This window comes from Anopheles coluzzii, chromosome 3, assembly GCF_943734685.1.
Source record: "Anopheles coluzzii chromosome 3, AcolN3, whole genome shotgun sequence".
Taxonomy (NCBI): Eukaryota; Metazoa; Arthropoda; class Insecta; order Diptera; family Culicidae; genus Anopheles; species Anopheles coluzzii.
Window position 1 is genome coordinate 7,589,822 of NC_064671.1, and position 14,036 is coordinate 7,603,857.

Below are 14,036 nucleotides of genomic sequence, written 5' to 3' on the forward strand. Positions count from 1 at the left end.
TCTTAAGAAAGGAAACGAGCTGCTGAAAAGTTCATCGAATCGGAACTGAAGCTAATAAACTGAAGCATCTTGTTGACGATGGCAAAGTATGTGTCAATGGGGGTGTTGCTTAATCGAATCGGGGTTTTTTGTTTCTCACATTCATTGTCAACCTCGATAAGAGCTATCAGAATGAAGGATTTTTTTCGTTGTGGTTGGTTAATATGTATCGAAAATTAGTTTTATTGCTTGCTTTAATAATTTAATCAGTCAGAAAAAATGCAGAATCACTTATACACTTGTTTTTCTGTATTTTTGATTTATTGTCGGAGCGTGTTTGGCAGGCTTGGTGGATCGCTGAATGGTTTAACCATGTGGAAAAGCTCATTTCCGGACTCTAATTGAAGGTCAAACAAGATAAAGTCGTTGTTAGAAATGAATGTATAACACAGTTTTATTGGTTTGTTATGTGACATCAGGTTGCTCTGCTTAGGTCTTGGTGCGCCCAACAGCCCAACTTCTTGTTGCTACGGAGCAGCTCTGCTGCCGCCAGGTGCTAAAGAATGCTCATAATTCTACAGACTCTATTAGACTTTGCGAAAGGTAGCAACTGAAGCAAAAGCGTTTCTTTCCGGTTTCGAGCACATGTTCGAGCCACTCCCGAAGCGCTTGGCAGGGAACGTGGCGTGGCGAATAGTAGACTGGAGCGGTGTGCGATAATTCACCCTTCCCAAATGGGCCGCGTTTTCTGCAATTCCGCCTAGAGACCTTCACGGTCTCGATCTTGGGCTTGGGCTTGGGAAGGTTGTTTTGTGTTGAAGTTAGCGCGCGGGGGGTTTTTTTTAACGTTTTGTTTCACATCTTCCACGCGTCCACTCGTTGCGCAAACCCAAGCACAATTAATTCTAGCCCTCATGCGCTCATGGCTAGCGAGCGATGTCTTGCCGCGAAGTGAAATTGCCTCGCCCTAGAACTTCCCTCCTGCTGCGCGTCCTGCTATTCGCTTTCTAACGTTCTCGCGCGAATGTGTGGCGTGTGTTCTTAAAACCGAGCAGCCAGAAAGTGAGATGTTGGCCTGGGTGTGTGTGTGTGTTCGCTCAGGTGGAAAGTAGTAGCTCTGGAGCAATAAAGAAGGGAGAGAGAGAGAGACGCGAAAAAAAACAGCAACGGGCTGTTACTAAGCTCGTTATCTGCGAATAGATTGATGATTTATTTTCCAACCCCCTTTTCGCTGGCTGGTGAGATGGCAATTCATCATCATCACCATCATCGTCGCCCCGTAAGTTGTCGGGCGGGCCGGCGAGATTCGGCCAACGGTCATCGGCATCGGCGGGATTGTCGTCATTGGCTGTGGGAAAAGTGGTGTGCAATTTATGTAAGGATAAGGATAATTTTGAGGTTAAAAAAGGTTGCAAAGTTCATTAAAAGAAGTTGCTTAAATTTATCAAAATTTAATGAATTTTCAAAGTTTAAAAGCTTAAAGAAATAGGCAATTAAAACCGATAAGCAAAGACCATGAAAATTATTTTACACAATACAATCTCTGTGGTCATTACAATCATTCCTACATTTAGTGTCTTCTCCCATCGAAAGAGCTTCACTTGCTCGTTGCGGGATAAAAACCTTCGTTCCACAATTTCTTATTTTTATGATTCGAACATAGAACGGCAGTAGCAGCCGTAACATCGGTCCCTGCTGCTCGACGGACCGGCGCCAACCCATTTACGCACCCCCGGTACGTCAAAGGCCTCCCCTGCTGACTCTCTGCTCTTTCTGTGTGTGTGTGTGTGGGTCTATGTGGACCACCAGCAGCAGCGCGTTGGAATTTAGGAAGATCTTCCGTTCCGGTGTGTGTGTGTGTGTGTGTTCGCTGTCTACCTGGTCATTAAATGCGTGTTAAAAATTGTTAACCATTTTACCGGAATGAAGCCCTCACTCATTCCCGGCTCACTATGTGCGAGCCTCCCGGTGTTACTTGCGCTGCGTTCTTACACACCGTCCGCTTGGGCCCGCTGAAATGCATACCAGCTTACCGGCAACGATCGTAAAATTCTAGCACTTGCAATTGTCTAATCTTTGCTGCTGCCGCGTTTGCAACCAAGGGCGGGTGGGAACACACAGACAACGAGCGTTGTTATTTGAATGTGTGTTTCATTGTAGGGGATAAAATAAATAGACAAAGAAACTGGGTAAGATAAGGCTAGGAACAAAGCAAAGGAAAGTACTTTGGGAAGTGATTTTTACAAGCGAAAGCGAGGGCTTTGTAGGGCTGGCTTTTTTTTGGTTTGGGTGCTGTTAAACGATCGTTCCGATGGTGGAGCGATCGTGGGCTTTTGGGAGGTCCAGTGAGAATTTGTGCGTTTGCCCCGTGCGTTTCCGTGGTTAGTTTTTCGATGGTTTATTATGTGGTGGCATGGAAGGGATTTGGTTTGATGCCTCTTTTATATTGAAAAATAGCCTTTTGAAAGCGCTTCAAACGATCACAGAAATATGTTGATTTTGTTTTAGAAGAAAATGTTACAAATCCTCGCTACGTACTCGAGGAAGGAAAAGTAAACATCGAAACCATTCCGATAGGGAGAAGGTCCCGACAAGCGTATGTCACGCCGGTCGTTGAAATAGATGTATGGGTCTTTCGGTGTTTGGTGCACAGTGTCGAACCGAGGTTAACCTGTTAATGTGAGAAGGACAATATGAAACTATCAAATACGGCAACAACCGAAAACACTGAAAACAGCCAACCGTTGTAAAAGAAAGCCTTCTAAAATTGGTATTCCAATCTCCTGCAACGAAAACACATGGCACAGCAGAATCCAGGAAAAGGACGATAGAACAATAAAAGGATGATCGAAACAACACGAAACAGGCAAAACCTTGCCCAAAAAAGGTGAAAAAGATCAACGCAAACAAAGGTGGCGTGCAGTGCAGGGGTGAAAGAAACTTGAAACGAAGAAGACAAATAAATAGAGAGAGAAAAGGAGAGAGAGAAAAAACTCTTATCAACTGTATGACGCAGTGATGGGTTCGTCGCTTGCGGGCGCGTTGAAGTCCTTTGAATCGTCATCGATACACTTGAAAGGTTCAACACTTTGCGGCCAGGTTATGGGCCGAGTTTTGATTGATTTTGGAGGGGTGAAAAGGTTTGGTTTGTCCCGAAATTTACCCCGGAACTTATTGGTTTAGGTTGAATGGCGTTTGAATGGCGCGATTTATTTATGGTTGTGTTTGATCGAGAATGGGGCAAATAGAAATATGTAAATACGACGTAGAATGTTGAATGAATGATATAGAATTTTTAGTGAAAGAGTGTTTTCTAATTGATTGTTTTCTTCTCTCTTTTCAGGTCTACATTGGCACTGTCCTTTCGATTTGATGCTCATAAATGCTCTATAAAGTCAGCATAAGTCTATAGGAAAACTCACAACAAATAAGCTAAATGCATTTTTTTTATGCAGAAAAAAACTATTAATTTGAATTTAAAATCATTTTTGGTCGAAAAACACATGTGAATTCGGTTGTGCGATACAAAGAAACAGGAATTGCTCTTTTTTCATACATAATTATTACCACCGCGAACCGATCGATTACTCGAACCGGCCCGGCACGATCGTTGAAGCATATTTCTGGCTGGCATTCCAAAGCCGAAACAAAGGTGGTGTACTGCACAACATACACACGCAGAAAAAAGGATAAAACATGCAAAAAGCGTATACTGCTGGCAAGGGAAGGTACTCCCCGGTGGAAAAGAAGTGGAGCCAGTAGGGAGGATGGTATCAATTTCCATAAAAGTGGCCAGTGGGTATTTTGTGCGTATGAAGCGCACACGTTTTTTTCGTTTCGTTGTTATCATATTGGTTTCGTGTGATTGTTTTTCGGTGCGTTTTTTTTTGTTTCTGCTGGCGCTCACGTACATACAGGTGTCTAATGGGCACCAGAAGTGCGATGGTGTGTGCCCGCACACGATGGGTTTCCCCTCATTACTCACCGTGGCCCCCAGCACGCAATTATTATTGATCCACCACACACACCAGCTTGAGCTTAAAAGCTTTTGTGCCGGCCCGAAAAATTCATTTCTTGTGCGCGGTCAAAGGCCGGCCAAAGAGGTTGTGAAATCGGTCGTGGGGAATGGCGAAGCAAGCGCCGCGCTGTTTTTGCTTTGGCGGTGGGAAGGCCCGGATATCGGTGCGACCAGCCAGCAAGCATTTATACCGGAGGCGCACACACACACATACATCGATTACCGAACTAATTTTCCACCGATCGAGTGTGTTTTTCTGTGTGTGGAAATTTTCTTTCGACGTGTGTGTGGGTTTTTCCCCTAGTTTTTGAACTCCTCACTGGGTGCAAATAGGCGGTTGATTTGGAAAGTGCTCTCGATATGCCGTCGATATTGATACCACCGCCGGGGGGGTGTCGGGTGGATGGTATGGTGTTTCACCGGCGGGTCGAACGAATTGTTTCCGGGGTAGTTGAGGTTTTTTTATCGCATTTTAATGGCGCATCTAATGTTGTACAATCAAATTTTGACAGTTTGCTGGAAAATGGTTTCACACACACACACACAGACACAACCGAACCAAACGAAACAGAAATTATTTTGTGAAAATGATAGAGAGGGGAAATACACACACAAAATCGCATCTATAAAGGCTAATGTGCGCTAAATGTTTGCTGGCTGGATCGATCGTGAAGGAGCTAGTGATCATTTTCAATGATTTCGATCAACTAAGGCTATGGATTAGAGCTTAATAAATATAAAAATGAATGAATGTATTTAACATGAGCGGAATACAAGTGATTTCCTCGTTGTGATACTGATATTTTCAGTAGGAAATTAGCCTTCTTTTTAGACTTCACTTTTTGATCCTTTATTTGATACATAATTTGAGCAACTGTTTGTAACATTATCTTCACTCAGTGTCACTGTTACCGTCATTTTTTTTCCATTTACAGTCAAACTTTCCGTTTCTTTTGCAATAAGTTTATAGCTAACATTCCTTCATTTAATGCAAATGAGAAAAGGTCATTGGTAGTAGCATGAAAAGAGATTTCTCCTCTCCGTTGCTCTTGCTTTTTCACTTTACAAGATGAGGCTGAGCATTGTCATCGAAAAAGCCGGCGACCCGATTATCTTCCAACCATTCTCTCATCTCCCCCCCCCCCAATTTAACGCATGTTGTTGCCTCTCTTACCCCCGACACCAACCCTTTTTTTCTCCACCAAGTCTTTGTGATGTTTTCTAATCTTTTGCTTTTCTATTGCATTTTTGTTTTCCAGTTCACCCCGCGCAAAACGCAAACGTCTATCGCAAGAAAACGCAACAACTGACGGTGCATCTCCATTGTTGTGAACTACTACTACTACTTTGCCAAGTTTGCGCTGCTCGGGCGATTTTCCCGAGCAAAATTTCCCGCCCTCCGCATAGTGTGAACCGCAGGAGTGCCAACCGGAGGAGAGCGCAGGGAAGAAATAGAAAAATAGATAACACAAAAATCAAGTGCGACTGCGACTGAACGGTGAAGGGGGTGGTAAGCTCTCCTCCCTGCGTGTCAGTGCGTGGAAGAAAAGAAGAAGAAGAGGAAGGTGTATAATCCGCTATTGCGAGATGCGAGTTTCTGTTGTTGTTTTCTGTGTTTTTTTTTTTAAGATTGGGAAAATTGCATAGAAAAACCAAGCAGCAGCTCAGTGAAAACACAACACAGCAGTCAGGTCAAAAGTGAAACACAACAACAGTGCACGATAATGATGAGCAGGTGAAGAAGATGATGATTGTGTTGATGATGATGATGATGGAAGCATAAGAAAGAGGCCGCCTTGTGTAGCGGGCGCAAGGGGTGTTGTGTGTGTTTGAGTGTGATTGTGCGAGGGTGGTTTAATTTGAATTCAAAGTGGGAGGGAAAATTTTGGGTTGGGGTTTTTGGTGAAAAATTGTATCTTATTTTCTCTTTTTCTCATGTGCGTGAAAAAAAGGAAAAACACTCTCTGTTCGTGTGCGAGCGTGCGTGTGTGCGTGGATGTGCAGCTGATGGTGTCGAACGGAAAACGCATCCGCGCGTTGTTGTAGGTTGAGAGCATTACTACTACTACTACTACTACTGTTGAAACATGTAACACTACATGGCAATGTGTATGTGTGTGTAGTGTTTTTTTTAGTGTTTTAGTTTAATTGTTTCACAAATTTTTGGTGGCCGATGCCAACAAGCAACAGTGCACACTTTCCTGGTGCCTTTCGTCGTACAATCGCTGGTGAGTGAGTGAGTGTGTGCGTCTTGCGGGTGTGTGTGTGTGTGAGTGCGCTCAGTGGGGGATGTCTATTGGCGACAGCACAATGGAGCTGGCGACGACCACGACGGCACGATACGCCAGCAGCACTGGGGCTGGCGTCGGTGGGGCTAGTGTCGTACCACCAGCGCCTTCGTCCCCGTCCGGGCCGCCCGGTGAGAGTTCGGGCAGCAGCAGTAGCAGCAACAGCAACACGACGATCACCGCAGCAGCGCCAAACAACACTGTCAGCAATAATAACGGCAACGGGGCCGGTAACAATAGTGCGAACAATCTGAAGCGAGCCAGCATGCGGCTTATCGCGAATGCTGCGGCATCACCACCGTCTGCTGCACCGTCTTCCACGACCCCCAGCGGGGTGGCAGCGGCGGCACCTGCAGTTGGTACAGCAGTAGCAGCAGCGGCAGCAGCATCAACCACGGGCTCCACGGTAACAGCTACCGCGGTCATCGACACCGTCGCCTCAACCGTGTCCTACCACCGTCGGCCGTATCCGGATGCGGCGCTACAGGTATGTGCGCTTTTAACCGATAACACTGTTTGCTTTTAAGCGTGTGCGCGGAGAGAAGGGCGAAACGAGTTAACAAAACTCGAGGATCATGAAAAGCTCTAGCCGAGTGTGTTGTGTGCTTCCGTTTCCGGGCTCGTGCTGCTCGTGTGTGTCTTCCCCATGCTCTCACATCCTCCTTCCCTTCACTGCTACTACGACGAGCCTCTTGAAGGTTACATTTCGGGGCAGTTCTGAGCATATCGCGCACACCCAACAAATGTAACATATCCGATGATTGGGCTTTGAGAGTGATTTGTAAGCAACGGCGGCACACCTCAAGGGGAGGGCCTGAATCTTATGGGGCCACACGGCGCCACACCACACACACCGGATGTGTCGGACAGTGATTAAGTGCGAAGCGATCGGATTTAAGGTTAGCGCTAATTTTAATGTGCATACAGAAATAGATCCTTTCGTTCGTTCGCTCGTTCGTTCGTACGCTGGTTGAGTCATACAGGTGTGAGATGTTATCGTGAAGGTGTGTCCTCGGATGTGGTGGATGGTCAATATTAAAACGATCTTTTTAAACTGATTTCATTGAGTCGTGAATTTAAATAAAAAATTATCTACGATCTTGTTTATGACATAAAATATTGCCAACTAAAAAAAATCATTTGTAAGTAAGCATTGAAAACTAGAAAACATGTAAAAGTAATTAAAAGTTAAAGTTAAAGAGAATGGTAATAAAAACTAAGAACATAAACTGTTAAATATAACAAAAAAGTGAAGATATTAACAACAATTAATAAAGAATAAAACAATTAACGATTACAAAAAAACAGAATGAATAAAAACAAGCTAAAAAGGAATAAACAAATACAAAAAAGCAAATAAATAAATAACTAAAGGAACAAAACACTGAATTGGTAAAGAGAAATAAGCAAAATTTAAAAATGAAACCATAGAACTAGTAAATAGATCGAAAACAAACATTGGATTGACATGTACTTAACAAGCAGGAAGTATTAATGAATTAATTGCTAACAGAACAAGATAACAACACCACAACTTCAACTCTTGGAAGTTTCGTTTCCTTCTGCTAAAAGCCCAACTGGAATCTCGCTCAATCTAAAGTAATCTCTACATCTTTTCTATTTGCTAACCTTGAACCAATCCCCCGGGTAAATTGTTCGCGCGGGATACACATCGGCAGATCTGGTTGGTGGTAGATAGGGCGTTTGCTAAACACCTACCCCCCATCCACATCCGATCGCAAATCCTTTCAAGAATGCAAATGTACAATGCAACACACGACAAGGTGTAAATTTAGCTCCAGCTAATCTTATCCCGTTCCAACCGAGTCCTCAAATCAGCAGCGGGTGAGGGTGAGGATCGCGCGAGTGCTATTTTTAAGCTTGCCTGCGAGTTGCACTATGTGGAGTTGGCTCCCTCCCTAGAGATAGCAATCTAGACGGAAACATTGAAAGAACATTTGCGCGCAAAAAGCGGATCGACGAAGCCGGGTTTTGAATGATCAGGAGATCTGTTGAAGGTTTGAACTTATCTCGGAAGATGGAATACTTCTCAACACACACACACACACACACTCGTGGAATGCAGAGCGCGGGTATGGAAAGAGCCGGTTGGTAGACTATTTTGTAGCAAAATGTAAGCAAAAGCTCGGATAGGAAGCTATCCGTTTTGAAGGGTTCGCTAATGTCTTCGCAGATAAAGGCGGCGTGAGCCTTGTGTCGCGTGAAAAGTCTCTCTTTCAGGCACCGACTGCAGTGTCTCTCTCTCCCTGCGTTTGGAAAGCGACCCGGGGCAAACCGGTTCGATAATCCCGGAAGGATTTCGGCGTAGGCGTGTGTGTGATGCGGCACTGTCACGTCTTGCCAGGGAAGGGAAGGAAAGGAAGGGCTACCTTTGCGTAAAAGGATGCGATACGGAACGCGCGTTGACCTAATCGAGCAGCGCCGGGTTTTGCGGGTGAGCTTAAGTGAGCACCGAGCCCCCGACCGTCCGCGATAAGAACTCCGGGCGGGCGGCCGGGTGACTAAATGGCGAATGGTGTGGTTGCGCGCATAACGGGATCTCGGGATCGTTTTATGTCACCCGCTCTTGCCCTTCCTGGGGCTTATGTTGGTCCTACGAAGGAACCGCTGCGAGCACTACCGCTGCGATTGGAGTTAGTTGGTTTGTCGTGTAATCTCCTGGAAGCACTTAAACAATCGGTTTTCGCCAGCTACTTCGGGACATGCGAGCAGGCAAAGAGAAGGTGGCCACCCTGCACAGAAGCACAGAAAGCGGTTAATCGCGAGAAAGGTGTTGATGTGCACCTGGTTGTGGGGTGTGATTTATGGAGGTGATGAAACAGAGGGAGATCCATTAGCCGGAGACTCTATCTAAACGGGCGTTGCGGAGTTGAATTCAATGATTTTAAATGTGTTTTCGATTAAAAATGGATTGTTTCGGTAAGCACTGCTTGAAGGAGGGGGAAGGTCTGGTGTCACTCATACTACACTCACTTCTACACCATCTACATAGTTCTCAACTTCCTGGGACAACGATTTAAAGCTATGGTAACAAAATATTCCATCAGCCTTATCCGGAAGATCTTGCCCACGACGACGCTTGTGCTCCGACGCTTGTGGATACACAAGATGGAATTGGATAGTGTATATTGATGTGTTGTTGATTTATTTCCGTACGAGAAAGATGACAAGATATGCTCTGGACAGACGACAGCGTTGAAGAAGACGAGAACGAACCACGAACGAACGAAAAAAAGCAAAACAAAACAAAAACAGGCTTTTGGGCTTCTTCGCGTCGTTTTCGATAAATCAATTCGAAGGCAAACCAGGCATACGATCTCCAGGGGAGATCATTGATCGTCGGGGTAGGAAAGCATACGTAGCATACAGGGACCAATGTGTGCAGTATGCAGATTAGTGTCACGAAGTACCGCGTTGAACTCCCAACCGGACAACACTTATCGGAGCAAGAATATGGGGTCTTACAAAATCCGTATCAGAATCAAGATAGTGTTGAGAAAGCTTGTGTGTGAGTCGACGCCCGTAGTCGACGGCGCATTGCCAATTCGTGAAGGCTGGCTTCCCTTCCCAAAAAGCGCTTTCCTCTCTCTCTCTCGCTGGTGTCTGCGGGTGCCTCGGTTTAATCTAGCAATCAATTAGCATTAGATAGAGGGTTTGATATGTTTCCCCCCCCCCCCCCTTCTGTTGGCTACAGAAATCTAGTTGAATAAATTAGCTCGCTAGACAAACTTCCCCAGAATCGAAGTGAAAAAACAAGGACCCCTGAAACAAAATAGATGGCAAACAAAACTGAAGGCGACGGGAGCGCAGTCACAATGGCCCTGTGGACGACGGGAGATGAAATACATTAGGAAATGGAATGAAATGTGCTTCACGAGTGTGTGGTTCTTTTGGGGTGAGTTGTGTGAGAGAGTGGCGCGTCCCGCCCGCGACGAACCGGTTCAGTGTGCCGCTCCGCGCACATCCAGGTTGGATGTCAAGAATGTGGCAACGACAGCACACAAATACAGATTCAGTCAACCGACCAATCGACCAAGTTTTAGGGATTGCGAATTAGTTAGTTTTAGCTCTGATCGGGCGTTTTTGGACGAGCATACCGGTAAGGTTAATGAGTTCTTGCGAAGTTCTCGCGATCATCGACGCTGCTTGATCATCGCGCGTTGATCGTGTCGATTAAGGGACGGGTTCTTAGGCATTTAAATAATTCGCTGGAACTCATTTAGGGCGGAGCAGGCTTGAGAGTTATGATGGTTATGAGACGATAAAAAGCTCAACACTTCCCCGTAAGTGCTTGCCTATCAGCAAAGGGACATCTACTGTTTTGTCTGGTCTGTTTTGTCTGAATTATCTAGTCAAAACAGAGGACGGAAGCGATGTGATACAAGAATGTTGCTTGTTTTTGGGCAGAATTATGTGAGAACGCCACCTCCATCTAAAAAGATCTGAATGTTTGTTTGGTTGATGTAAAAGGATGAAAGATGATCTCTGGTGATGTTCCTGCATAAATAAAACCACTTTTTATTACACTCTTTCCGTATAATTACACTCATACTGTTGCATCATCACGATCTCATTACACTTGCACAACCATCAAAGAGTATCATCCTCAAGGTCGTACATTTCCTCTGGTCTCTCTGACTCTCATTTCATTCTATTCTTTCCCTGAGCCCATAATTTAAGCTTCTTCAGCGACGGCAAACAAAAAAAGCGCTGCCCCGTGCCTTTTCATAAATAATAGCAGCGCGCCCCGCATAAGAATAATAAATCAGAGCAATGAAGAGTCACAACGTCATCATGATCGTGAGATATCGCCATCAAAGGCATGCTGGACAGGCTCTGGACGCTGTTCAATCATCGTTCGCTGTATTTGCCGCTGTATTTTTCGCAACAATGTAATGGAAGGAAGCGGACGCTTTTGGCGGGCAGTTTTTTTTGCACGTATGTGTGTGTCTTTTCGTTCTCCGATTACTTCATTCCAAGATGTCGCGACTTGGTTTACACAAATCAGGTTCGTTGTTTCTTGTTGGAAGAAGGTTCTCGCGTTTCCAGTCTAGCCACACATAGTTTGCTTCCTAAATTCTACACTTGTAGCCCGTTATTCTAGTCATCATCATAATCATGTTTAGCAAACACATTTTTTACTGTCGCTACCATAAATCGAAAAGCACGCGAAAGTGATCAGGCAAACGAAAACAAGTTCACGGCTCTGCACGGCGCACACTTGCACACACACACTGACGCTAACTCTCGGACGCCGTTTTTGGTGGCAAAACTCGGTGCGGCTGAAACTGCGGGAGATGTGAGAAACCCGGTCCGTCGCGGGCTAAAATCGTTCTCCTTTTTCGCAATTTCGTTACCACACCAACCTGCCATGCCCATTCTACTGCTTCTTGATCCCCCATTTCCACCCTTTTTGCAGTAGAGCATTTTTCCTTGGACTTGAAAGCAAAAACTCGAATCTTCCCCTTTGCGCAAGCAGTCGGGAGAGCTTGTTGGAACGTCGGAAACGGAGATAATAATTCGTGCAGCGAGCGCGAGCGCACACAGAACTTTGCAAGCGGTTGGGGAAGCGAGTGTTGTTTTTTTGTTTCGCCAACCGAGCAAGAGCGACCGATCGCTCCGAATGGCGAATGTTGCACGAGTCATTGAACTCCTGCTGCTGTTGCTGCTGCTGCTGCTACGGCCTCCTGTCTACACCTTATTCTACCGTCATCCTGTGTGTGTGTGTGTTCCGCTTCTTGCTTCCCAGACGCCCAGTGGGGTTCGTCGCCGCTCTCCTGGTTGAAGTCTTTTGCTTGCAGAAGTTCGCTTGAGCGATTTCGAAAAACACAGGAAGCAGGAGACTCTTTATTAAACTTTTAGCTGTTGTTTTGTTCTTCGAAAGAACTAAATGAAGACTTGACTTGGGGAGGGAGCGAATTAAATCCTTATTAAAGTCTGCCTGCCTCTTATCCTTTGCACCGAAACAAACCCCCGAAACCCTCAAGAAAAAAAAAAACTAGAAATTCCCACTAATTGCCAGCCTAATTCCTGGCGCAACCGTTTCTCACGGCTCAATCCTTTCAATTTCCAACGGACACAGGGCAACAACGAGCCACTGTTTCACGCCGCTCAATCCGGCATCCGTGGAGGAAATGTGCGAGTAAAACTTTATTATCAAAATTAGAAGCAAGTAACACTGAACCTTTCGACCGAATCAGAGTAGAAACTCCACCGAGACAACGGACGGTTTGAAGTCTATAAGTGTGTGTGTGTGTGTGTTTGAATTTTGTCTCTTCCCGTGCTGCAGAGAATTGTGCTGCCTCACGGTCGATTCTAATGGAACTGTGCTGCGGGAACTGCATCCTCCGTGCAGGAGAACCTCTTTTTCGGCATGACGGAGCAAAATTCTTTCCCAACCCGGTTGTGAAGGTGGACGAAGGGTCTGCCCTAGGTTTGGGAATGCAGACGTAGCAAGATGCCTCTCGAAAAGAATACTGATCCGCAGGTTGTTTCGTGTTTGTAGGTTTTCTATTTATTTTTGATTCCTCTCTGTGCGATTGGATACTACGATAGCGTTTTTTCTTCACACTTCTGTCCCGTCCCGAACCTGAAGGCTGTCTTCTCTCTATCCATCAACGCGCACATCTGTGGCGTTTGAGTACGAGAGGTATGATGAAGTGTGTTCCCTTTTGATTGCGTAAAAGTTCCTTTCGATGCGGTTAACATAAATCCAACCGATGCGAGAAGGATCGCTGTAGATCGCGACCAGCGTGATAGTGTGCTCCGGAGGAAATTCATTTCGGAATAGAATTAATTCAACCGATCATGTTTGAAGAAGGGTTGTGTTTTGTATGTTCACATTAAGGTTCTAGCCAAGTTGATCGGCGAACGGTTTGGTTTACGCGGACGATGCCTTTTCGATACGGATCGGGCACCTTATCCGATCCGGCTTTTGTGAGCAGAACAGGATGAATCTATTAAACTCGTCTTCCCCCTTTGAGCCCTACGTTCCTTCCGGTTGACGCTATCTGCGATCTTTCCCGCCAGTTCGCAGTTGCTGAAATGAAGCCTCGAAAACATGCCCAGCGCGGGTTCGTTTTGCAAAAGTAAGAAAAGAGAAATAAAAAAAACCTTGACCGTGAGTCTCACGCGGGGGGTTGGTGGCTGCATCTGGGGACGTGGATGAATCGATCACGCTTCACTGATTGCACTGCAGCAGCCTCTAAACCACCCCGAAGGGGTTAAACAGAAACATGGCAGAAATGGTAAATGAAGTGATTAACAACGACCGCAACCGGCAGGCGCGCTTATCGTAAGTCCCAGCTACGACGTGGCTCACTCGCTTCAGCTCACGTTCACCCTCGGAAGAGGTGTGGTCAGGCCGCCGTGTGGAGGATCAGATTCTGCCATCAGAGTGGACGCGGGCACGTGTGGTGTGTTGCACGGGAGAGTGTTGCAGACAATCGCACCTGTACGATCGGCCGGGATGCAGAATGTGTGCAGCGGCCCGTGGAGATGAAGGCATATTGAAGCAGACAGGCCGCAGGTTCTTTCGTGAGATCTTCTATTCTCTGGCAGCGCTGCAGCTCTTCCTATCGATCGGGAGGGCTATTCGTGGCAGTGCGATCTAATTCCCCCTTTTGCGTGCTCCCCGCTTGTTAGAGATTGAAGCACTATTACTGACGCGATGTGAAGTTGCGCGGACCCAGAACACATGTCTGTTCCATCATCTTTCTAAAGCCAAAGCC

At 45.9% G+C, this 14,036-nt stretch overlaps 1 protein-coding gene across 2 annotated transcripts in view; it reads left to right on the forward strand.

The window, feature by feature from the left end:
• LOC120954896 (protein Shroom) overlaps positions 1-14,036 on the forward strand; it is a 181,084-nt gene that overhangs the window by 4,532 nt on the left and 162,516 nt on the right. For both annotated transcript variants that reach the window (XM_040375201.2, XM_040375202.2), the window contains exon 2: positions 5,950-6,772. In XM_040375201.2, coding sequence (XP_040231135.2) covers positions 6,287-6,772 — 486 coding nt within the window. In that variant the 5' untranslated portion in view covers positions 5,950-6,286. The remainder of the gene's footprint in view (positions 1-5,949; positions 6,773-14,036) is intronic.